The sequence below is a fragment of the Lepidochelys kempii genome, chromosome 10 (genome assembly GCF_965140265.1).
Source record: "Lepidochelys kempii isolate rLepKem1 chromosome 10, rLepKem1.hap2, whole genome shotgun sequence".
Taxonomy (NCBI): Eukaryota; Metazoa; Chordata; order Testudines; family Cheloniidae; genus Lepidochelys; species Lepidochelys kempii.
The window spans coordinates 22,667,145-22,692,187 of record NC_133265.1 but is presented as its reverse complement, the minus strand read 5'-3'; the positions used below and the strand labels follow the sequence as shown (position 1 = coordinate 22,692,187).

At 40.3% G+C, this 25,043-nt stretch overlaps 2 protein-coding genes across 8 annotated transcripts in view; one reads left to right on the top strand and one right to left on the bottom strand.

Moving 5' to 3' along the window:
- Positions 1-807: 807 nt before the first annotated feature.
- BFAR (bifunctional apoptosis regulator) lies at positions 808-12,663 on the bottom strand. 4 transcript variants are annotated; one of them, XM_073362405.1, is made up of 8 exons: positions 12,477-12,663; positions 10,629-10,965; positions 9,573-9,774; positions 9,093-9,262; positions 7,496-7,640; positions 6,853-7,023; positions 3,157-3,359; positions 808-2,090 (listed from the first exon to the last, which is right to left on the bottom strand). In XM_073362405.1, exons 2-8 carry the CDS (start codon positions 10,907-10,909, stop codon positions 1,898-1,900), a joined length of 1,365 nt encoding a protein of 454 aa, XP_073218506.1. In that variant the 5' UTR covers positions 10,910-10,965; positions 12,477-12,663; the 3' UTR covers positions 808-1,897. The 4 variants fall into 4 exon arrangements, with proteins under 4 accessions (XP_073218506.1, XP_073218508.1, XP_073218507.1 ...); XM_073362407.1 differs by lacking the exon at positions 12,477-12,663 and adding an exon at positions 12,216-12,459; XM_073362406.1 differs by lacking the exon at positions 12,477-12,663 and adding an exon at positions 12,050-12,209.
- A 3,310-nt stretch (positions 12,664-15,973) lies between these two features.
- Positions 15,974-25,043, top strand: part of PARN (poly(A)-specific ribonuclease) — a 161,578-nt gene continuing 152,508 nt past the window's right edge. For 3 of the 4 annotated variants that reach the window (XM_073362403.1, XM_073362401.1, XM_073362402.1), the window contains exons 1-6: positions 15,976-16,082; positions 16,778-16,855; positions 19,923-20,002; positions 22,667-22,734; positions 22,826-22,907; positions 24,373-24,433. In XM_073362403.1, coding sequence (XP_073218504.1) covers positions 16,064-16,082; positions 16,778-16,855; positions 19,923-20,002; positions 22,667-22,734; positions 22,826-22,907; positions 24,373-24,433 — 388 coding nt within the window. In that variant the 5' untranslated portion in view covers positions 15,976-16,063. Of the gene's footprint in view, positions 16,083-16,777; positions 16,856-19,922; positions 20,003-22,666; positions 22,735-22,825; positions 22,908-24,372; positions 24,434-25,043 lie in introns of all 4 variants that reach the window. The other variant, XM_073362404.1, reaches the window with a different exon arrangement.

Below are 25,043 nucleotides of genomic sequence, written 5' to 3'. Positions count from 1 at the left end.
CATTAAAGTTTTAAATTTCACTTGGCCTAGGCAACACAATGACTATTTAGCTTCACTGTCTTGTTCAGTTGCTTGAGTATTTAAATAATTAATAATAATAATAAAAAGACATTAAGTCACTGACTGTTAAGTTTGCGTCAAACCCTAGTCCCTTTGTACAACTTGAGTCGGAATCCCATAGAGACTAAGGAAAAGAAATCCTGCCTGCCTCCCACATTCCCAGATATAGAGCAGCAACACAGATACTAGCGTGGCCTCTAGGCTGCAGTAGCTCCATGGTCGCAAGCTGGAGCCTCATTCCACAAACGTAGAGGAGATGAGTGGTTAAGCCACTAGGACCCATCTCTCTACCCCAAAGTGTGTTGAACCAGAGGAAGTCTCCAAAGACCACAGCTCCACGATATGGATTCCCATATTCTGTCCTCCCTTTTACACAAAGAGGGTCCTGACTCAACACGCAGGGCACAGGATCTATATACTACAATACTCAGAAGAGAACGGTTTTGCTTTACAGGAATGTAAAGCTGGGTTGCACTGTTAGGCAAGCAAACTTTCAAGTTTTTGGGCTTCTCTTCAGAAAAGCTTCAAATTAATGAGTACTGTACAATGAATTTTTTTCATAACTAATTGTGAACATCCACGTTTTCTGAAAAACAAAAATCTTGTGTCCATTGTGATGTCTAACTTTAAGCCAGCAGATTTGCTAAAAGTTATTGGTTAATTACAGTACAAAGGAAATGTCAAGAGCTTTGACAAGAAAAAAATTTAAAGGTAAATTTGATCCTTTAATTTAAAGGAAGACAAAGATTTAGAAAAAAAATCTTTAATTTTGTCCAACTTTTAAAAGTATTCATATGCAAATCTGGAATTCATTAATAGTATGATACAAATGCAAACTCAACAAGATGAGATTCATTAGTACAAAGTATTTTAAGAACAAAAGTTAACTTTTGTTTCTCTCAAACACCACAAAAACAAAATGGCAACCTGGTCGGGCTTTTATACAAAATAAATCACTTCTCATTTGGTATTTACAGATACAGGTCTTGCTACATACATAAGACTACAATAAGCTATTACAGTATCATGGCCACTTTACCAGATTAATACTGTGAGAGGTATCTGAATTCATTTAAGAAATTAGCAAATAAAAATTGATTTAGGAGAGGAAGCACTAAGTCAGCTCTGACTGATAAAAATTAACTGGCCTGAATAAAACAGCTTAAGTCATGCCAATCATGTTTGCCAATTATAAAAGGTGTGTGATACAAAGAAAACTAAGTGTTATACAGTTGGAATAGAGGGAATTTTAAAATGAGCACTATTAGCAAATGTTTATAAATATATGGGTTTGTCTGTAGCATCCTAGCATGTAAAGAGGAGTCAAAAAGCCTCAAGTATTTTCAATATTAAATCAATTAAAGCGATTGTCCAAAAGTGCCCTTCTGGCAAGTTTTGAACAACATGTAACTGTCAGGAAATGTTAAGTTACACCAGTCAGTTTTTACTGTTTAGAAGATATTGAGTGTAAAGGCCCTAACAACTTGGCATTAGCTAGATTTCACAAGAGTAGTATTATAGTCTGATTTTTATAGTTAGCCAAAAATCAAATGGCATGACTACAGCAACTTTAAAAGGCCCATTCAAGAATACAATATCCTCCTCATCTATGGCAATGGTACATAAAACAAAGCCTACCGTGAGGGTTATGATACCTACTGCCTCAAAATGGACTTACCTCAAGGCAATTTTTTTTTAAATTAACAAAATGAGCATTTTTTCAATCACCACAAAGGAAGCAAGCAAAGAAAGCAATTTGTTTTTCTTTCAGATGTCTGATTTCAGACATTTGGACAGCTTAGGTATTCAATTCCTAAGAAAAAGATTCAATGTCAAATCACAGCACTTGTGTTTCCAGACGTCGTACTTCTTTTACCACAAGATCAATATTTATAATTGGGTTAAAGTACAAGGCCCAGTAAAACAGACAGTTGCAGACAAACTGAGGAATAAGGGGCCAAAAGATAGCAACAAAAAGACCCTGGGTTGACACTTTCCAGAAATGGCTCCACATTCTCTGAGGGATAGTCCTGAAAAAAGGAGAGCAAGAGAATCATCTTTCTATAGACAAGGTATTCTAGACATTGCTATTAAAACAAATTAATGAAGAAAAATACCTATGAGTGATCGTTACAACATTCATTCAATTTGTGAGATGCCACCTAGTCTACCGTATTCTCACTAATTGCATCCTATAATTCCAAAGGATGCCTTGCAGGTGTAGCTCCTGTCCGGGCCTACTCACAGATAAAATACTGCTATTGAGCCACAAGAATTCAGTAGTTTGTAGCAGGTTAAGATAATTGCTTAAATGAAGAAAAAAATTATGTGGATTGTTCTCCACAAAGCCTACTCTGCCCTCCAGTAGTAGAAAGATAAAAACATATTGTCAAAACATTAACCCTCTTTTTGCCCATCCCCTCCAAGCACAGCATGAAAGTAGACACTAATCATTGCTCATTTTTATTCTAATAAAGCAATACTGATGCCCTTCGTTTTGGAGGACAAGCTAGAATAGTGCGTGGTAAACAGTAACTCTTTCCACTCTCTAGCTCTGTAAAAGGTGTTGAACATCTTAAGTGAAGCCTTAATAAATACCAGTAATCTAAATTTGAGAAAAAAAATAGCAATTCTTTGTAAGTAAATATCTTCCAAGGACTACTGTACTATACTGAATTTCCAAGCCAATTAGACTGCCTTAATTTGCATTGGATCTTTAGCACATACTCCACACATTAAGATTGCCATAAAAGAAACCTGAAGCTTTTTCCTGGAGAATTAACACTAGTGAATTTATGAAAAGCAGTAGTATGTATAGTACTAGTATTCAGAGTCAACAGATGTACTAATTAAAAGTCACTCAAATGTCTGTAAGTAAAATAGCAATTACATTATTCACCAACTGTGGTATACACTGATTCTGTGGGCAAATTCATCTAATACTTATTCACCCTGATGGTGCTGTTTCAACATGGTCATTTTAATTGTCAAATTACAAAAATAACCAATTGTCACCATTTATCCCTGGCCCCACACACACACACACACTCTTCAACAGCAACCATAAGAAATTGAAACAATCTGAGCATGACTTACTTCAGTTCCCTTCTTGACCAGAGCCTCCAAAAGGAGAATAACTCCAGAACAGAGAGCAACATGGCATTAACAATGATAAATCGTGATGTCCAGTAGTGTATCTCCAACCAATCCCAAGCAAATTCAGCTATTAACTGATATGGCAAAAATGAATACTTAACAATGAATTCTCTCCACTGTTTCCAAGTAGGATCCTTAAGGTCCTAAGGGGAAAAAATTAAAATCAATGGTCAAATTAACTACATACTAGTTGAGTTTACCTTTCATTGCTTTATGGCTTTTCCTTCATTGAAGGAAGTACCTTTGCTTCACTAAAATTTTGCTAGCTAGTTAAACTAAAATTAAAATTTCCATCACACAAGTTTTTAACTGAGGGTGCAAATAAGCAAGTATACTCTATGAACAAGCACCAGTTGCAGATATGAGTGAGATTCCTTTCAATGAGTACTAATCGCTGAAGTGATTAGGAAATTAAAGAAAGTCTTCATTATACTGGAATTAATGATTGAGTATGTGTGTAAGCAATTTAAGAGTTTAAAAACACAAGATTATAGAAAGGACACTGACATTTTAAATCCAGGAAAGTCAATCTTTTAAAAATATACAGAAGAAGTGCACAGGAACTGCCATATCAGATTAGACAAATGATCACAGTTGCCAACTCACACGGTAAATAAGCACCCTGACTTTCACAATAAACCAAAAATCAAGCTAATCCCGTTTCAAAACAAGGCCAAAACAAGCCAATCCCCAAGAACCCCAACACTCTATGTGATTAGATCCTCTGGCATGCAATCTGGGACTGTGGTGGGCCTGCTGTGCACTCCTGACTCTCTCCCCCTTGCCGGGTGCCAAATAAGCAACAAGCCAAAAAACTAGCCAACAAGCAAATTAAGCCAAAAACAAGCCCAATTTCTGCATTTTTTTCATGGGTTTGGCATGTCTGCAAATGATCCACCTATTCCACAGTCTAGTTTCTAGTAGTGGCCAGCAACAGATGTTTCAAAGGAAGGAGTAAGAAAGCCTTTGACAGGTAGTTACAAAAATAAACTTGCCCTTAAGGAAACTTTTTTCTTAACTAGTGCCAGAAATTGGTTCATGTCCTGAAACCATGAGGGTTTATTCTCATTTTCCATATCAATATTGAATCCTAATGAAAGCCTCATATTTGCCCCTGTAATGACTCAAGCCTCCTTTCTTCTCTTTATGCCTATTTGATTGGATGTATTGATTTAGAATTAAGAACTGATATTGTATTCTCAATAATAAAAGTTTCACAGAAACTAAAGACAATTAACAATTGCACAGTGACATGTGCCTCCGCAGAGTTTAGGTCACTGCTTCCCTGTGAAATCCATCTCTCTCATCCACATGGGATTACACGTCAACATTCTCAAATAGTGGAGCCTACAGATAAGCACCTACATTAATATTTAGGCTAATAAAATAAGCGATTTTCAAAGATGAGCACCCACAACTGCTGCCCACATCAATGGGAGCTGCAGGTGCTCAGCGTTCTTCAACTCAGGCCACATATTTAGGTTATTATAGGTGGGGATAGTGACACCTATGATTAAAGTGTTGGACAACCTTCCGTTGGTCTAATTTATCAATCCTTATGGTTAAAGTTCTGCTTAAGGCTGAACGGTTCAGCCATTTTCAAGGACAAGGTTAGGAAAACTTTTTTTTTTTTTTTTTTTAAATATTGGTGAAAAAAAACAACACCACACAACTTAGAGCCTTTCACTGAAAGGAGTTATAACATCTTCATATCTTGGGACAGGAACCTGCAATTTGACATCATGGTCACCCTGGCATCACAGAAGTGCTGTTTATCATCCCCAAGAAAATCTTAATTTGGCTAAGTTACAAGCCTCTGAACAATTGCTATTTGCACACTCAGAAAAGGCTTGCTGTGGTTTGGGGACCAAGTTCTCCAAACACTCCTTTTGAATTGGAGCATGCTCCAGCCCAGGGCTGCAGGGCTAGGAATGACTTGCCTGCAGCTTCTGCTCGTAACTGAGCACAGACTTAGTGTATGGCTACACTAGAACATTTAATTACTGGTTGAGCTGATCCCCTAAAAATAGAAATGTAGGCACAGCAACATGAGGGGCTGACTTCCCCAAATACAATCCCCTCTGAGACCCTAAACATGAACAAGGGCCAGCTAGACCTTTTCCACATATGCAGCTGAGGCTACACTTCTATTTTTAGTGCACTAGCTTGGGTACATCTCCTCAAGCTGGTAGTACACTTTCCATCTCCAGAAAAAAAAAGACATACCCCCAGTCTTTCCTCTGCCCTCAGTACTCACCCTGGTGGGGCCCAGGCAGCACAGAGGAGGAACAGCCTGGCTTGAATGCAGAGAATTGAATAGGGGGCATGTGACGGAATAGATCAGTAACCAAGTCCTGAACCTTCGATGTTGCTATAGAATTAAACTACATTAGCTGGCAGCAGCAGGCTGTTATCAGAGAGTGGGGAAGTAGTAAGTATTTTAAATGTGAATAGGCGTTTATGTTAACAGCTTGTCCGAACAGTTTCAAAATTTTGTCAGAAAAGGATGCTCACAGGCCAAATTTGAAGTGGAAGACATTTGAGGATTTAAAAGAGGGGTGAAGGGACACAGAAATAAAATGGAATTGTGCTTACAGACAGAAGACAACATTAAGGAGTGGTTGTTGCCATTGCAGGCTTCATTATAAATAAAATGGTTTTGGACAAAACCATTCCTTAAATTCTTAGAGTTATAAAATAGATTTTATCCAGTATGCTAGGTAAACATCTCATGTTTTTAAAGTAATCAGCTATTTAGAAAAATACACAGGAACCTTCAGATGAGATTTCTTTTAAAGTGCAAGCCATATGTGTTAAAAAAAGAGAGTAGTAAACATAAAACTGATCTTTAAATACGTTCATTTGTTACTGTAGTGCCCTCATAAATTACAATGATTACTCCAATTCAGACTAAGATTTACATTTTGTAATGACAAGTTTACACATATTCCAAGACCAGTAGAAGGTTTTTCTTTAAGCTCTAGTGGAAAGTTTTAAAAACAGACATTCCTTTGAAAAACTGACACCCAAAAATTTAAACAGTAAAGCCCGAGTATGAAACTAACAATTGTTTTAAGCTGTCTAAGATGTCAAAAAGAAAAGCCAAGGGAAGAGATTAGATTTCTGAACTCTTGCACTTTTCAAATATAATTAGTAATATACATAATTTAACTAGACATTTTCACTGTATGTGCTTTCACAAGGTTTGCTCTTAAAAGTAGAAGTCCATATGAACAGATGCAATGCCTTTCCATTTCTGGGCAAGGAATCCCTTGGTACGTCTCGTTTAATTTACCATTGATTAACACACAATCTATACATGGAAACAATTTTTTTTTTTTTTTTTTTAAAACCTGACCATCTATAACTGCCAAACAGTAACCAATTAAAAACAGGGCGTTCTAAATGGGAAGTGCTGGGCAACTTTAATAGCTGTTACACTATCAACACCCTACACAATAAGCTTGAGGATGAAGCTTACTTTGCAGGGAAGTTTTTGTTTTTGTTTTAAGAAAAGTTTTTATTATAAGATAAGAATGGTAAGCAATGTGCTATGCATATTTGAAAAATAAATTTTAAACACAAATGCTTCAATTTAAAGCAATTGGCATAATGATAAATGTTTTAAACACCTACTAATAGTTTTGTGATAATATCTTCATATTCATCTTCTTGCACAGGACATATTGTGTAGATGAATGGTAGAAATATTTCTGTGTAATCAAACAAGTATAGATACAACATACTGAGTCTTGGAGAGCTCTTTAGTGCATATAGCAGGAAGAGTGACTTTCCTGGATTTACTGCCTGAAATGAATCAGAAGGTTAACAGTGAGACATACTATTATGAGAAGTCAGCTTTAGACTTTTCTGAAGTATGTTTATTTTGCTTTACACAATCATCAATGAAAATCATTTAGCATTTACAAATGTTACAGAAATCACGTTTTTTAAAAATCATTAGTTTTTAAACTTAACAGTTTGCACACAGACTACTTCCTTGCCTTGCTCTCTTTGAACTTTATGATTTTCTGGGCTTTTGTTCTGCAATATGCAACAGTACTGTTACAGTTGCATCCATTGCCATACCAGTCACATGAATCCTGTTGTTCATTCACCTTTGAGAGTTTTCATTCACATTATCCCTTGCATTGTACTCAGACACTTATTGATCCCATTCTAAAGAACTGGATGTTTCTTCGTAGTTGCATAACTTCGTAGTTTAGTCTTTGAAAATATCTATTCCAAGTGACACGATTCACTACTTTATCAAATTTACCTTGTATTCCCAAAGGTTCTGTGGTGGTTTAACTCCCAATGTTTTCACACGTTCCAATTCCATTATAATGGCTTTTCTATGGCTACTGTTCTCTATATGATAAGGAGTTTTTGTGAAATCTTCATCTGTTATTGTTAGTAGAAGCCTACAAAATAAAATATTTCAGAAGGGTAAATACTGACAGCTCACCTCTTTTGTAACAGACACACTATTTTAATTCTCACATAGCAACAAGATACTGAATCACCAAGATATCACCTTTAGAAATTATGTCCCATACCATACACTTTTAAACACACTAAAAGCCCCCAAATCCTATAAAATACATTCTATGATCTTATCATTGACAAGCTTGAATTAAATCTTCCCTTACTCATTTTGTCTCCACATTTGGCAAACAAATTTTAAGCCAGGCAAGCCAACATAGCTTTCCTTTTATTCCTAGAGCTGTGCTCACACAATAACTATAACTACCACCACACTAGAAGATAAGATCCTATATAAGTATAGTGGCTTATGTTTTAAATCTGGGTTTCATGAGAAGAGATCTGTTCTGTAATTTAACTGGTTGGGCATCAATTTAGAATGGAAGAGTTAGCATCTACTGGAGCATCAAGTTAGGAGGAAGAGTGGGGGAGGGGAGAGGAGTCGAGGGAAGAGAAAAGACCTCCAAACGGAGGAGAACTAGAAGGTAGATTGGTGAGGAGCAAGTCAATCTGCAGTAGCAGTCAAAAAAGCTAAACAATGTTAGGAGCCATTGGGAAAGGGATAGAATAAGACAGAAAATATAATGCCCCTATGTAAATCCATGTTAAGCCCACACCTTGAATTCTGCGTGCAGTTCTGGTCACCCGGTCTCAAAAAAGAGATACAGAGAAGGGCAACAAAAATTATTAAGGGTATAGAACAGCTTCCATATGAGGAGAAATTAAAAAGATTGGAACTGTTCAGCTTGGAAAAGAGGGGATATGATAGAGGTCTATAAAATCACAAATGGTATGGAGAACATGAATAAGTAGTGTTATTATCCCTTCACATAATAAGAATAAGGAGTCACCCGATAAATTAATAGACAGCAGGTTTAAAACCAACAATAGGAAGTTCTTCACATGATGCACAGTTAACCGTGGAACCTGTTGCCAGGGGATGTTGTGAAGACAAACTATAACTGGGTTCAAAAGCGAATTAGATAAATTCATGGAAGATAGGTCCATCAATGACTATTAGCCAAAATGGTAAGGGATGCAACCCCATGATCCAGATGTCCCTAAGCCTCTAACTCCAGAAGCTGGGCCACTCGATAACTGCCCAAATCCCTGTTAGAGACCTAGTAACATTTTACTTATCTTTCCTGACTATAAGCTATCAAAACTGTAAAACAAAGAAAAAAAAATCACATACTTAGTATTAACAACCATTATTAGAATTAGGTCAATTAAATTGAGGGTTGAAATGTCCTTTGGTACCAGAATTTTTGATCACCTGGGAAACAAGATTTTGACATTTCATTACATATATGGTATGAAAAATGAAGTCTATCCAATGAAGTGGTTCTATTATGGCAGCTCTTGTCAGTTTGAGATTGTATTTTCCTCACCTTCCATTCACTCTCTCTAATAAAAATCGATCTCTATACAAGGAAGCCCAAGGACCCAGCTGTTCTAGCCAAAGAATCACCTCTTCAGGAGTCCATTTAGCAACAGGTTTGTGGACAAGAAGATCATCTTCATATTCTCTGCTGCTCCAATGATACCCAAGCAGAACCACCTGCAAAACAGCCAACAGATCCTTTTGGAATGCAGTATGAACATCACTGACAAAGTTTGGATCAAATGTTTGAAAGTCCTGCCAGTTTGATGGGGTACACTCAAATACCACAACAAATACAAATTTGAGTAAGATCTCAACAGCTTCCACCCCCATTTATTGTCCATCCACAGCTGGCACTGAAATATATAGTCAACACCAACTCCCTCCCCCCCAATACTTGTCATTACTTTTCTGGACAGCTTAAATTAAATGCTGATGGTGTTTGTTTTCCATGTTTATCTGGAAAATGGATGGGGATGAAACTTACTGCCACACAAGTTAAAGCTGTCAGAACTCCAGAGAAGAAACCTCCTCCTCGAGGATTAATTCTTCTCACATTTGGAGGTGCAGAAATCTGATCATTTCCATGTTTTTGGAAGGCTGCAAGGCTGTGAGCTACATTACTGTTTTGCTGAATGTCTTCTTTTCGCTGTGCAATAGCATCAGGAAAGAGCTTTTCAATAGCATCCCTAGAGAAACACACATCAGTCACTTTACAATATATCACTGAGTCTATTCAAGTCTATAGCTCAGAGAACTGGGACTCAGCTGAAAAGTGTATTTTACAGCTTATTAGTTACATATTAAGTTTTGCGTGAAAGGAGGTTTTGGCAATCATCATCAGTTAAAAGTTGAATAAAAGGTTTTTGCACACAAACGTTAAATTTAAGGTTCACTATAAAGAAATATATGACAAGAAAAACTGAAGTTTATACAATAACCACTATTCTAAATTTAGATGGTCAGGATATACCTTACTACTTTTGAAAGACAGCTGATAGGTTGTTATTCAATAGCACTGGCCAAGTTCAACAGAAAAGCCTAAAATCAACAGGGTAAACTATTTAACTGACTATCGTTTACACAGCTCAGAAAATTACTTTCTTAAAAAATGCAAGAAGAGAGCTTGTATGTAACTCAAAACACCAGCAAGTACTTAATGAATCAATACTTTAGTATTGTGCTGTAATGAGATAAGAATTTATTCCAAGGAACTAAAGCAGTACTCACATTAATACCACTGAACATTCAAAGCTAGAATTATTTCTAGTTGTGATATGTTGTTAAGAACTATTAAAAGTGAGGGGAAAAAACTTAAGGCACTTAAAAAAATCTGAAAAGAAAATTCAGAGATCCACTCCAAAATACAGAAGTGATTACTTGAACAGTTAAAAACAATTACATATTGTGAGACTGCAAGCCTTAACGTCTGCAAGAAAGTGCTGATTACTGAAAGGTTTTAAAAGTATGTAGCCAAAAACAAGCAACAAAGTATGTATGTGTCTTTGCTTTTAAAAAGACCAAATAGATGCATTACAATCACCTGAGGAGGATGTTGACCTTGGGGAATCCTTCCCACTTTTCTCTGCATTCTGGACACTCATTCTTCTTCGAGGATACCCACCACAAGGCTAGGCAGTGTCTACAGAAACTATGACCACAGTTCAAGGTGGTGGGATTCACCAGAATATCATAACAGCAGTGGCAAGAGAACTCACTAACTGAAATCAGACGGCTGATCTCAGGAGCAGCATCTGCTTTAACTTTCAACTTCTCATTCTCTCTTTGTAACTTCACATCTTCTTCCATTTTCCCTTTGTGCATCAGATCACCAGAAAGCACACTCCAAAGTCTTTAAATCATGCGAGGCATTATTAATTCTGCAAAACAACAAAAAAGGCAATTATTTTCTCCTTTACAAAACCTAAGCAAGTATTAGAAGCAGTATTAATACAATGATGAAATTTTCTATGTGACATGTAAAGTTATATCCTCAATGTTTTCGCTCAAATTCACAAAAAAATTAATCATTTTGCTAGAGTACCAATTCTAGCAGACGTAGCATCATCTTCTACCTTCTCTCAATTATAATACATCCAGTACAGATTACAATCAAAAGCAGACTCTGGATGTACCCAACTAAAATAGATGGAACCATAGGTCCCTGACACTTTCTTGCCCTTCATTTATCTTCACATATAAAATAACCAACACAACAACAAAAACCAGTAAGCATCTGCCAAGACAAGATCAAAAGGTAAGTTTTTTTTTATTTTAGCAAACTATGTATTTAATCAAAATTCTGTTGGGTAACAGACACCAAATCACCACGCTAAGCAACATTTAAAAAGTTTAACCTAAAAATATTGCACACGTGGTACACTATGATCAAATTTCCTCTGCCCATTCTTGCCCTGCACATTCCTATGTAGAGTCCCCAGCCTCCTACAGAGGCAGACACCATTACACAAATGACAGGTTTCAGAGTAGCAGCCGTGTTAATCTGTATTCGCAAAAAGAAAAGGAGTACTTGTGGCACCTTAGAGACTAAGAAATTTATTTGAGCATAAGTTTCGTGAGCTACAGCTCACTTCATTGGATGCATCCGATGAAGTGAGCTGTAACTCCTGAAAGCTTATGCTCAAATAAATTTGTTAGTCTCTAAGGTGCCACAAGTACTCCTTTTCTTTTTTCATTAAATAAATGTAGATCTGGGTAAGGGCTGGCTAGCATAGACTTCAGTGCAGGATGCGGGCCCAATTAGCTTCCCTAACAATGATTAGATGGTTACAGTGCAACGGGGCACATATCTTCCCAGCAAAAAGTTACTTTAATTTTCTACTGTCTCACCAGTTGAGAAGACCATAAACCTATTTTATTGGGATAAACTTTAGTGGGAAGATCAAGTGGTCAGATCTATTTCAGGGGGGTAGATGGGGAGATAAAATAGATTGCTCAGATTACCAGTCATCTTTCACGTTTTATTTTTTCAGGTGCTCTTCAAGATTTCTTTATTTGCTGTATTAATAGTTACAAATATTTTTGCTTAAAAAAAAATGTTTGGCTCCTGTTTACTACCAAATTACATTCTCGTGGAGCCCTGAGCGGTACCGTCACGCAGCCCACCTACCGCTCCCCGTCCCCTCACTCCGGGGTGCCGGAGAGGAGCCTGCCCTGCCCGGCGCTCTCTCGCGGGGCCTCCCCGCTCCTCGGAGCCGGGAGCCTCCTCGAAAGGGCACATGCAGCGCCCCAGCACGGCGGAGCCCCGGCTCCTACGTTAACGGGCGAGTCACGGCACCGAGGACGCTCTCGGGCAGCGGCCCAGGAGGAGAGAGGTGAGGCCAGGCGCTGGGAAACCGGCCCCCCCGGCGCGCGCCCCGCCGTCACTCACTGCTCCTGATGATCTCCATCCCCGCAGCCCGCCCCAGCCCGGCCGGAGCCCCAATCCGCAGCGCCCGAAACCCGGCTCTGCCCGCGCCGAGCACTTCCGGAAACAGCCCTCCGCCCCCGCCGGGCACGTGAGCGCTCACGTGAGCCGCCCGACTTGGGAGGTGGGCGGAGATAGCCGCCATATTGTCCCCCTTGGGCGCCGGTCCGGCGGGGCGCTTTTAGGGGTTTGTGCTTCGTGGTTTTTCACGCACAGCCGCGCTCGAGGTTGCATAGCATGAGCCAGGCAGCTCCCGTACCTGCGACTCCTCGGGGAGCTGCAGCCCACACAGCGGTACCCTTTAGCCCCTTCTCCTGGGGGCATCGCTATTGGTAGCTGCACCCCGCTGCTTCCCTCAGCCCATGGCGCCCTCCCTGTGCCCCTTCCTTCCCGCCCCCATTTAGCTCCAGGCGCCTCACTTCTTCCTGAAGCTCTGGCTTTTGCCCTGTCAGTATCCCCCAGCAGGAATCACACCTGAGCGCCACAGTACTTGCAGGGTCCCATTCATTGTCAGGTAAATGAGGGTTTTGCTATAAGAATATTTTGCATTGTTATTTGACTGCTGAGTGTACTTAGTGAGGTACAGCAGAGGAACTGTGCCCAGAAGTAACAAAGGTTCACATGGGAACCCTTGCCACCTTGGGGCACAAAGAGGTGGGGAATACAGAAATAAAAATGGGAAGACACGGATGTGTCATTATGCTGGAAATGACTCCCCACAGTCAGCAGGTGTGTGCTTTGTACAGGGAGTGAGTGCACTAAGTGTTTGGAAGCTTGACCCAACATAGGGGCCCACTCCAAAAGGACAAAACTCAACCATGAGCAAAGCTCAGCCTTTGCAGCAGAAATTTAAAACTAAACTAGCACAAAGCTGTAGTATAGGGAATAGCCCTACACTGGTACTCCAACCGGCTGAGAGTAGCATTTTTTCCATCTCTTAATTTCTGTGATTCTAAGAGCAGTAGGAGCACAGAGAGAGAGCAGAATAAGTGTCCATCCTGCCCATCCTGGCTAATAGCCATTGATGGACCTATCCTCCATGAATTTATCTAGTTCTGTTTTGAACCCTGTTATGGTCTTGGCCTTCACGACATCCTCTGGCAAGGAGTTCCATAGGTTGACTGTGTATTGTGTGACAAAATACTTCCTTTTATTTGGGTTAAACCTGCTGCCTATTAATTTAATTTGGTGACCCCTAGTTCTTGTGTTATGAGAAGTAGTAAACAAACACAACAAATTACATTACATTAAAAACCCAAATTTAATTTATAAGGGGGGGCACACTTAGAAGCTTGCTGTGTGAGAGGGGTCACCAATACAAAGTTTGAGAACCACTGCTATAGTAGAAATGCTACAGCACTTGCACTGATGCAGCCTATAGACAGTTACTACACTATGGAAGGGGTTTGTCTGGTAAATCCATCTCTCTGAGATGCAGTAGCTAGGCTGCTGGAAGAATGCTTCATTGATCTAGTGGCATCTCTGGCAGGGCTTAGGTTAGCTTACCTACATTGCAGAGGGTGTGAAATTTTTCACAGGGCTGCATGACCTAGTTAGGTTGATCTAACTTTGTATGATAGAGTTTCCCTTAGACACTTATTCTGCTCTCTCTCTGTGCTCCTACTGCTCTTAGAATCACAGAAATTAAGAGATGGAAAAAATGCTACTCTCAGCCGGTTGGAGTACCAGTGTAGGGCTATTCCCTATACTACAGCTTTGTGCTAGTTTAGTTTTAAATTTCTGCTGCAAAGGCTGAGCTTTGCTCATGGTTGAGTTTTGTCCTTTTGGAGTGGGCCCCTATGTTGGGTCAAGCTTCCAAACACTTAGTGCACTCACTCCCTGTACAAAGCACACACCTGCTGACTGTGGGGAGTCATTTCCAGCATAATGACACATCCGTGTCTTCCCATTTTTATTTCTGTATTCCCCACCTCTTTGTGCCCCAAGGTGGCAAGGGTTCCCACGTGAACCTTTGTTACTTCTGGACACAGTTCCTCTGCTGTACCTCACTAAGTACACTCAGCAGTCAAATAACAATGCAAAATATTCTTATAGCAAAACCCTCATTTACCTGAAAATGAATGGTTTCAGAGTAACAGCCGTGTTAGTCTGTATTCGCAAAAAGAAAAGGAGTATTTGTGGCACCTTAGAGACTAACCAATTTATCTGAGCATGAGCTTTCGTGAGCTACAGCTCACTTCATCGGATGCATGCTGTGGAAACTGCAGAAGACATTATATACACAGAGACCATGAAACAATACCTCCTCCCACCCCACTCTCCTGCTGGTAATAGCTTATCTAAAGTGATCATCAAGTTGGGCCATTTCCAGCACAAATCCAGGTTTTCTCACCCTCCGCCCCCCCACAAACAAACTCACTCTCCTGCTGGTAATAGCTTATCCAAAGTGACCACTCTCCTCACAATGTGTATGAAAATCAAGGTGGGCCATTTCCACCACAAATACAGGTTTTGTCACCCCCCCATGCCCTTTTTTCAAAAAAACACACACACAAAAACTCACTCTCCTGCTGGTAATAGCTTATCCAAAGTGACCACTCTCCCTACAATGTGCATGATAATCAAGGTGGGCCATTTCCAGCACAAATCCAGGTTTTCTCACCCCCCCCACAAACTCACTCTCCTGCTGGCAATAGCTCATCCAAACTGACCAAGTACTCGCAAAAAGAAAAGGAGTACTTGTGGCACCTTAGAGACTAACCAATTTATTAGAGCATAAGCTTTCGTGAGCTACAGCTCACTTCCTCAGATGCATATCCTGGAAACTGCAGCAGGCTTTATATATACACAGAGAATATGAAACAATACCTCCTCCCACCCCACTGTGGGAAACTGTATTGTTTCATATTCTCTGTGTATATATAAAGCCTGCTGCAGTTTCCAGGATATGCATCTGAGGAAGTGAGCTGTAGCTCAGGAAAGCTTATGCTCTAATAAATTGGTTAGTCTCTAAGGTGCCACAAGTACTCCTTTTCTTTTTGCGAATACAGACTAACACGGCTGTTACTCTGAAACCTGACCAAGTACTGTGGCGCTCAGGTGTGATTCCTGCTGGGGGATACTGACAGTGCAAAAGCCAGAGCTTCAGGAAGAAGTGAGGCGCCTGGAGCTAAATGGGGGCGGGAAGGAAGGGGCACAGGGAGGGCGCCATGGGCTGAGGGAAGCAGCGGGGTGCAGCTACCAATAGCGATGCCCCCAGGAGAAGGGGCTAAAGGGTACCGCTGTGTGGGCTGCAGCTCCCCGAGGAGTCGCAGGTACGGGAGCTGCCTGGCTCACGCTATGCAACCTCGAGCGCGGCTGTGCGTGAAAAACCACGAAGCACAAACCCCTAAAAGCGCCCCGCCGGACCGGCGCCCAAGGGGGACAATATGGCGGCTATCTCCGCCCACCTCCCAAGTCGGGCGGCTCACGTGAGCGCTCACGTGCCCGGCGGGGGCGGAGGGCTGTTTCCGGAAGTGCTCGGCGCGGGCAGAGCCGGGTTTCGGGCGCTGCGGTTTGGGGCTCCGGCCGGGCTGGGGCGGGCTGCGGGGATGGAGATCATCAGGAGCAGTGAGTGACGGCGGGGCCGGTTTCCCAGCGCCTGGCCTCACCTCTCTCCTCCTGGGCCGCTGCCCGAGAGCGTCCTCGGTGCCGTGACTCGCCCGTTAACGTAGGAGCCGGGGCTCCGCCGTGCTGGGGCGCTGCATGTGCCCCTGCGAGGAGGCTCCCGGCTCCGAGGAGCGGGGAGGCCCCGCGAGAGAGCGCCGGGCAGGGCAGGCTCCTCTCCGGCACCCCGGAGTGAGGGGACGGGGAGCGGTAGGTGGGCTGCGTGACGGTACCGCTCAGGGCTGCACACGCGGGCCCCGCCGCGGTACCGGGCTGAGCTGTGACCTCCGCCCCGCTGTCTGGACCGCAGAGCCCGGCCCTTGCGCTGCTGCCTGAGTCCCTGCGCTGACCCGGGCCCTGGCCAGCGAGCTCCCGGGGAAGCCGCGGAACGTGAGGGGAGTCGTTGGGCGCCCTGTATTTGACCCTCCCCTCTGCACGCCCGGGGCTGTTGGTTTATCTCTCAGATGACGCTGTCTTTGCAAGTGGACACTGAGCCTCTTAAAAAGGCTGAGAGACAGAGGGTGGCTCTCAGGGCCCTGCCGTCTAGTTCCCGGGCGGTGGGTCCGCTTCGCTGATCCCGCGCACAGACGGGAGGCCGGGTGGAGGTTCTCGAGTTGATAGCCATGTTCTCAGGGATGTTTTTACTGATTTCTTTATAGATTTTAAGGATAACCTAAATAAAGTGTATGAAGCCATCGAGGAAGCAGACTTTTTGGCTATTGATGGCGAATTTTCAGGTACTATTAAGATTATTTTGTGAACGTCATAGATTTGGAATTGGGGTGCTGGGGCTGCTGCAGTAGCCCCTGACTTGAAGTGGTTTCCTTATATGCAGGAATTACAGTTTGATTCAAGGGCTCTCAGCATCCCCACTATAAAAATTGTTCCAGATCCCCCGGTGAACATGGAATATTAGCAAATGGGCTAACCGTGATCTACTGTACTGAATATGCAGCCACTTTGCTTATGGATTTCCCATTGCCTTAGATGTAATAACTGTCTTTAGAATTTTCTTTTGTTCTAAGATGCCTGAATAGGGAACTGAAATACTTAAAACAAAAGCTAGGTCAAAATGTTAAATTTAACACTGTACGTATGGGTTATGTATTGCATAAGAGAGGCCAACAGTCAGTTGACCATACCTTTAAAAAACTACCTTTAAAAAAAAAAAACCCAAAAACCATAAACATAAAGCATACATTGTGCCAAATTAAGTGTAAATATGTAATAAGAAAAGCCGAAAAGGAGTTTGAAGAACAGCTAGCCAAAGACTCAAAAGGTAATAACAAAATGTTTTTTAAGTACACTAGAAGCAGGAAGCCTGCTAAACAACCACTGGACAATTGAGAGACTAAAGGAGCACTTAAAGTCGATAAAGTCATTGCAGAGAAATTAAATGAATTCTTTGCTTCAGTCTTCACGGCTGAGGATGTTAGGGAGATTCCCAAACCTGAGCCGTCTTTTGTAGGTGACAAATCTGAAGAATTGTCACAGATTGAAGTGTCACTAGAGGAATTAATTAATTTTGGAATTAATTGAGAAACTTAACAGTGTAAAATCACCGGGACCAGATGACATTCACCCAAGAGTTCTGAAAGAACTCAAATGTGAAATTGCAGAACTATTAACTATGGTTTGTAACCTGTCCTTTAAATCCACTTCTGGTACCCAGTGACTGGAAGATAGCTAACGTAATGCCAATATTTAAAAAGGGCTCTAGAGATGATCCCAGCAATTACAGACCGGTAAGTCTAACATCAGTACCGGGCAAATTAGTTGAAACAATAGTAAAGAATAAAATTGTCAGACACATAGAAGAACATAAATTGTTGGGCAAAAGTCAACATGGTTTCTGTAAAGGGAAATCATGTCTTACTAATCTATTAGAGTTCTTTGAGGGGGTCAACAAACGTGGACAAGGGGCATCCAGTGAACATAGTGTACTTAGGTTTCAGAGGAGCAGCCGTGTTAGTCTGTATTCACAAAAAGAAAAGGAGTACTTGTGGCACCATAGAGACTAACAAATTTATTTGAGCATAAGCCTAACTCACAAAAGCTTATGCTCAAATAAATTTGTTAGTCTCTAAGGTGCCACAAGTACTCCTTTTCTTTTTATAGTGTACTTAGATTTCCAGAAAGCCTTTGACAAGGTCCCTCACCAAAGGCACTTACATAAATTAAGTTGTCATAGGATAAGAGGGAAGATCCTTTCATGGATTGAGAACTGGTTAAAAGACGGGGAACATGGGTAGGAATAAATGGTAAATTTTCAGAATGGAGAGGGGTAACTAGTGGTGTTTCCCAAGGGTCAGTCCTAGGACCAATCGTATTCAACTTATTCATAAATGATCTGGAGAAAGGAGTAAACAGTGAGGTGGAAAAGTTTACAGACGATACTAACCTGCTCAAGATAGTTAAGACCAAAGCAGACCGTGAAGAACTTCAAAAATCTCACAAAACTAAGTAATTGGGCAACTAAATGGCAAATGAAATTTAATGTGGATAAATGTAAAGTAATGCACATTGGAAAAAATAACCCCAGTTATACATACAATATGATGGGGGCTAATTTAGCTACAACTAATCAGGAAAAAGATCTTGGAGTCATCGTGGATAGTTCTCTGAAGACATCCATGCAGTGTGCAGCGGCAGTCAAAAAAGCAAATGGGATGTTAAGAATCATTAAAAAAGGGACAGAGAATAAGACGGGGAATATCTTATTGCCCTTATATAAATCCATGGTATGCCCACGTCTTGAATACTGTGTACAGATGTGGTCCCCTCATCTCAAAAAAGATATACTGGCATTAGAAAAGGTTCAGAAAAGGGCAAGTAAAATGATTAGGGGTTTTGAGCAGGTCCCATATGAGGAGAGATTAAAGAGGCTAGGACTTTTCAGCTTGGAAAAGAGGAGACTTAAGGGGGATATGATAGAGGTATATAAAATCATGAGTGGTGTGGAGAAAGTGAAGAAGGAAAAGTTATTTATTTGTTTTCATAATATAAGAACTAGGGGTCACCAAATGAAATTAATGGACAGCAGGTTTAAAACAGATAAAAGGAAGTTCTTCACACAGCACACAGTCAACCTGTGGAGGTTGTGAAGGCTAGGACTATAACAGGGTTTAAAAGAGAACCTCCATGAATTTATCCAGTTAAGTCCATTAATGGCTATTCACCAGGATGGGTAAAGAATGGTGCCCCTAGCCTCTGTTTGTCAGAGGGTGGAGATGGATGGCAGGAGAGAGATCACTTGATCATTACCTGTTAGGTTCACTCCCTCTTGGGCACCTGACATTAGCCACAGTTGGTAGACAGGATACTGGGCTGGATGGATTTTTGGTCTGACCCAGTATGGCCATTCTTAAGTTCTTATGTACTATTGGTTTGTCACTTCATTGACTCTGGTTTTGTCTCCAGTAATGTGGCTTGAGACCCATCAACATCAGGTCATTGGTACCACATGCCATTCTATCAGGATTATTTTTCTAACCTGTGAATGACACAAGTAAGGCTTTCATAGTTTTTCCTAGAACATGGTTTCACTGCCAGCACATTATGTTCTCTGAACTCACCAGATTGTTTATGTAGAATTACATTGTTTAATTGGCTTTTGTTTAAGGAGGGATGTTCACCTATAATGGAAGAGGTTTTTTTCAGTTGAATGGTAACTTATACATATGTAATGTAATATTATGTTAGTTACATAGTGGCAGACTTCTTAATAATTGTCCTTTGTTGCTACTCCTCACCCACTGTCTTTAAATAGCTTTATTTTTATGTAATATTTCCTATATTTTTTAGGAATCAGTGATGGGCCATCTGTTAGCACATTAACCAATGGCTTTGACACACCAGAAGAAAGGTATCAAAAACTTAAAAAGGTAAATGTAAAACTTAAGAGCTAAAATGAAACTATTTTAAGTATTTTGCCATACTTGGTAGGAGGTGTAACATGTCTGAGACTAGAACAAACTGTTAGATTTGTTAGTAGTGCATATCAGTATGTCATGATAGGCATTTATTCTGAGACAAATTAAGACTTCTGCTTCATTCTAAATAGTACTCATAGATAAAAACTTGAATTCCAGCAGGAAAAATAGGCTAAATATTTAACTTTGCCTGTCTAATATTTGGCTGCGTACAGGATGTTGGTAGGGACACAGTGGAGACAAGTAAGATTTTAAATTTACATTAGGTTAAAATAGTTATTGATTAAAAACAATACTTTTGATCTATTTAGTCTATAGCAGAGGTTCTCAACCTGCGGTTCAGGGCATACGTAACACACTGTGGGCAACGTGTGTGGCCCACAATGGTCAATAGGTTGAGAACCACTGGTCTTCAGCAATTGGTGAGTGTTTCAGTAAGGCCATGCTTATCCTGTTGAACCGGAGTCTGGCAATGTCTATGCTAACTGTCTTGAGAGCCTCCAGCATTGGTCTAACAGTGGGCAAGTGCCAGATGTTATGGTGGTCAAGTGCCTGTATCCAGTCTACACTAGTTCTTTTGCCAATGTAAGTGTCATTGATGCTAGACCAGTGGTTCTCAAACTATGGGGCGGACCTCTGAACAGAGGTGTGGGAATGTGTCAAGGGGAACCATGAGCTGAGTGCCTTTTTTAAGCTCTGGCTGTCAGTCCTGGGTGGCTGGGGCTTGTGCAGAAAGGCCATGATGGGAGGCTCTCCGCCTCCTCACCCCATTCCCTCACCAGGAGGCAGCTCAGGCTTTCGTTCCCCTGCCCCCCCAATCCCTCATCTGGAGATGCAGGACTCCGGTTGACAGCCCCGAGGTGGCATCAGCTTTAGTAATGGTGGCAATGTGGTGCTAAATCTGCTGTGGAAAGTGATGTAGATGAATATCACTTTTCACATTAAGAAAAGGAGTACTTGTGGCACCTTAGAGACTAACTAATTTATTTGAGCATAAGCTTTCGTGAGCTGCAGTTCACTTCATCGGATGCTCTGTAGCTCACGAAAGCTTATGCTCAGATAAATTTGTTAGTCTCTAAGGTGCCACAAGTACTCCTTTTTTTTTTTTTTTTTTTTTGCGGATACAGACTAACACGGCTGCTACTCTGAAACTTTTCACATTGTCTTACTTCTGTGCTGCTGCTGGGATGGTGCGCCCTTCAGAGCTGGGCACCCAGTCAGCAGTCGCTGCTCTCCACTCTGCCTTCAGAGCTGTGTGGTGGTGGGGTGTGTGCAGTGTAAATTACTACAAACACAAAGAAGCGGGACCCAATCAAATAAGTTTGAGAGCCCCTGTGCTAGACAAATAGTGGAAGGTGGGAATCTGATATCTGACACTGTACACAAGGCCAAATTGCCTGTGTGTGTAAAAGGGCGGGGAGGGAGGAGGAAACCACACACCACCAAACAAGAACCCTTTGGGCAGCTGCCAGATGAAATGGGGAAAAGAGAGGATTGCAACTCGGTTTTAGGGCTTGTCTAGATAAATAGTTAAGGTGTAGCAAGCTGGGGTGTAAATCTACAGTGCTTCAGCATGCCACACACTTGCTGTTCATGTGTACTTACTGCTGCACAATAACACAAAGTGCACTAGGGAACTTTTAGTGTGCAGCAGCAGGGTCCACACAGACTGTCACTGCATGGCATGCCGAAAACTTTCAGTACTATTTAAAACTAAGATTATATCTCAGAAAGGGAAGTAAGCCTTTTTTTGTAAAATACTTGTTAAGTTTATGATCATGCATATTTGCTGTTAGCTATAAAAACTACTATATTTATCCCTTTAAAGAGACTGTTGGCCCCAACACTAGATTTTTAAAGCAAGGATTTACCAAGCTTAAATCACATATCTATATATTTTATCTGCTATTGTTAGAGGTTACAGTTAGGATTATTAGAATTCAAGATATTAGAAGAATAGTTCTATTTTGCATTTTGTTTACTTTGTGGATTTTTTAGCTCTTTGTGTACAGTTCCACTGTCTCTCCCTGAATAGTTGATCAGGCTCACCTCTTGTGGGTTGTGTGTATAGCAATGGAGAAGAGAAGCAACTTTTGGAAAGGTAGCTGTAACATTAGAAAAGCTGTCAGGAGGTACTTGAGACTATTTGAATGCACTTGAAGTTGAACAGATCGAGTTGGTGGTGTCCCTTTAATATAAAATAACTTGTTTTTTAAAAGCTGGTTTTAGTTCATACCTTTGCAGTAATGGAAGCTGAAACAATATTGCCCTACTGCATGAGAAACAAAGTGAAAATTTAGTCTATTCACTGTCCAAGCTGAGTGAAGTGCAGAAAAAAATTGCAAAAATGAAGAAAAGGTAAAAATGAAATGCTAAATTTCAGAAGAAAAAAGAATGTTATTGGTAAGAATAATTTTATTTTTAAACATGAATCTTTTGTAGACAAAGATCCTTTTTTAAACTAAGGTATTCTGACAAGGCATTTTCACTTGAGTGCCTATATTTATAAATGACTTACAGATGTCTGAGCCTCAGACAAATAATTTTTTCCCGAATGCCTCTCAGTTGCATTTCAAAATGTATTGTAACCATAGTCTGTCTTGTTTTCCTTTTCAGCATTCCATGGATTTCTTGCTTTTTCAGTTTGGCCTTTGTAGTTTTAAATATGACCACGCAGAAGCTAAGTATGTTGTTTCCTTGACTTATTCCTAACTTTTTTTATACTAGGTAATATTGATAAGCTCTATTTTGACTTGTAACTCTTACCTTTCACAGATACATAATGAAATCATTTAACTTCTATATTTTTCCAAAACCCTTCAACAGAAGTTCACCAGATGTCAAGTTTGTCTGTCAGGTTAGTGGAAAAACAGATTTATATATATTGCTACTGGAAAATTTTTCAAAATGATTTTTGTGAAAATTCTGTAGTGGTGTCAATTTTGATTAGTCCCTGAAGCATTTTTGCCTATGTATAATTCATTCTTCATGGATTTTTTTCCCCAGTGCATAGAGAAGGAAGGCAGGTTCCATTTAAAAAAAAAAAGTCTTAGTGGAACAATTTTCTAAAAATGAAGAAAACTAGGTTGAAAAATGAAGTACAGGTCATTCCCCTTTTTAAACTCCTGCTGCTTAATACAGGGCTTAGTTTTTTCTGTAGACAGAAGTGACTTTTCTTATCCAGCTTTTTTTTCTTTTTTCTCTTCCTATCCATTCTTCTTCTCTCCCTCTCTCTCTCATTGCTTCACAAAGCTGTTGTGAGAATTTCTGGACTCATGGGATTTTGCCACACCAGTTCCTTCACTTGATTCCCGTTCCCCCCTCCACCTCCGGTCCCTCACCCAACTCTTTCTCTCCTTATGTCTTTATTTTTCTCCTGTCTCTCATCCATACCTCATTAAAGATATAATCAGTATACCAAAGATCGGGATTCCTAGCCAGTGCTAAGCACTAAAGGAAAGCCAGCAGACATCATCAATGTATAGTCTTGTGTTTTGTCCAGCTGACACTTTTCTAACAGTTGTTGAACCTTTTTGCCAGAAGAGAGTGGTACAAGTCCTATTTAACTTGGTAGAACCCAGAAGGTACTTCTCTTCTTATTACAGAAAGTTGCATATGTATTTTTAAAAAATCTGTATAGTAATAGATACATATGTAGAAAGCTTTACACTCCTTTCCACCCTTATTACCATTGTATTATGCTTTGCCTATGGCAGAAACTGTTGCCTTTTTGGTTTCCATGTTGCCCTGGATATCATGAGTCTCATCGCCAACATGGCTCCTGTAGATGCATTTTTAAGGTTTTTGTTTGAAAGAAGAATTTGTTTTAAACAATCCTGAGCTTCACTTGGCTTTTCGGAAAACTAAAATCATGACTCTACAGCTTCTAACTAAGATCAGAAATGGTACATACATAGCTTCAAAGTGGCTTTTTTATTATAATTTAAACAGTGTACTACATATTAATTGGTGTTATGGTGGGTTTGATGTTAAGTTTTTGGGATGTATTGTTATCTATAGTGCACAAGCCATGGGTTATCTGTTAGGGATAAGTAAGCGACAAAATACTGATGGAGAGATTTACTTATGAATGACCTGTTCTACTCTATTAAACTTTATCTTTTAATAAACTATTTCATTGCACAGACTAACTTTGAGTTCACTAACCTAATACTTTGACAAAGAAAAAAGTTAGTATGGGTTTTTTAAAACAAATATGTTTGAGGAAAATACCTGGGTTGTTTTTTAATTGACCTTTGAAATTTCAATGGTGTACAATCAGTCACAAAGCTGGTTTTTTTGTTTGTTTTTTTCCTTTTCAGAGTTCAAGTATAGACTTTTTAGCAAACCAAGGATTTGATTTTAATAAAGTTTTTCGCAAGGGTAAGCTTTCTTTCATTTTACAGCCTGTTTTTATAGACTATCTTTCTTTTCCTCCATTTCCTGTTTAAAACAAAAGGCAAAACATGTACATTTTGACCTTTTGGTAAAGTTGTTAAGATCTTAGCTTATTTGATGTTTGTTTGTGGGGGAGGAGGGAAAGTGACTGTCCATCTACATTTTCTGAGAAACAGGTGAGTGCCTACTTGTTTAAGCATATTTTAGTGATAATTGTTTTTCAGTGGTTAAACACAGAACAAAGTTGTAATATTTCCAAAAGAACATTCCTATAGGTCTTATTACTGGAACAATGGCATTTTCTAGCTTGTCATACTGTAAAACTAAGGACTAGATAATTGTGACACTTAATATGACAGTGCTAGTCATTTGACTTGTTCCTCAATTTAGGTACCTATATATTGCCCCTCTTCTGCTCAACCCTTCCTATTTCAGCAGGTTTCTTAAGGTAATTAGTACCTGCAGGGCTCTGATGTGTTGCAAATCTTTTCTGTGAGATAAATGGCAACTACTTTAAAGCTTCTTGACTCCATAGCAATCTGTGGCCCTGATACTAAACTATATCCATATGGGTAGATCCCTATTCCTTATTTAT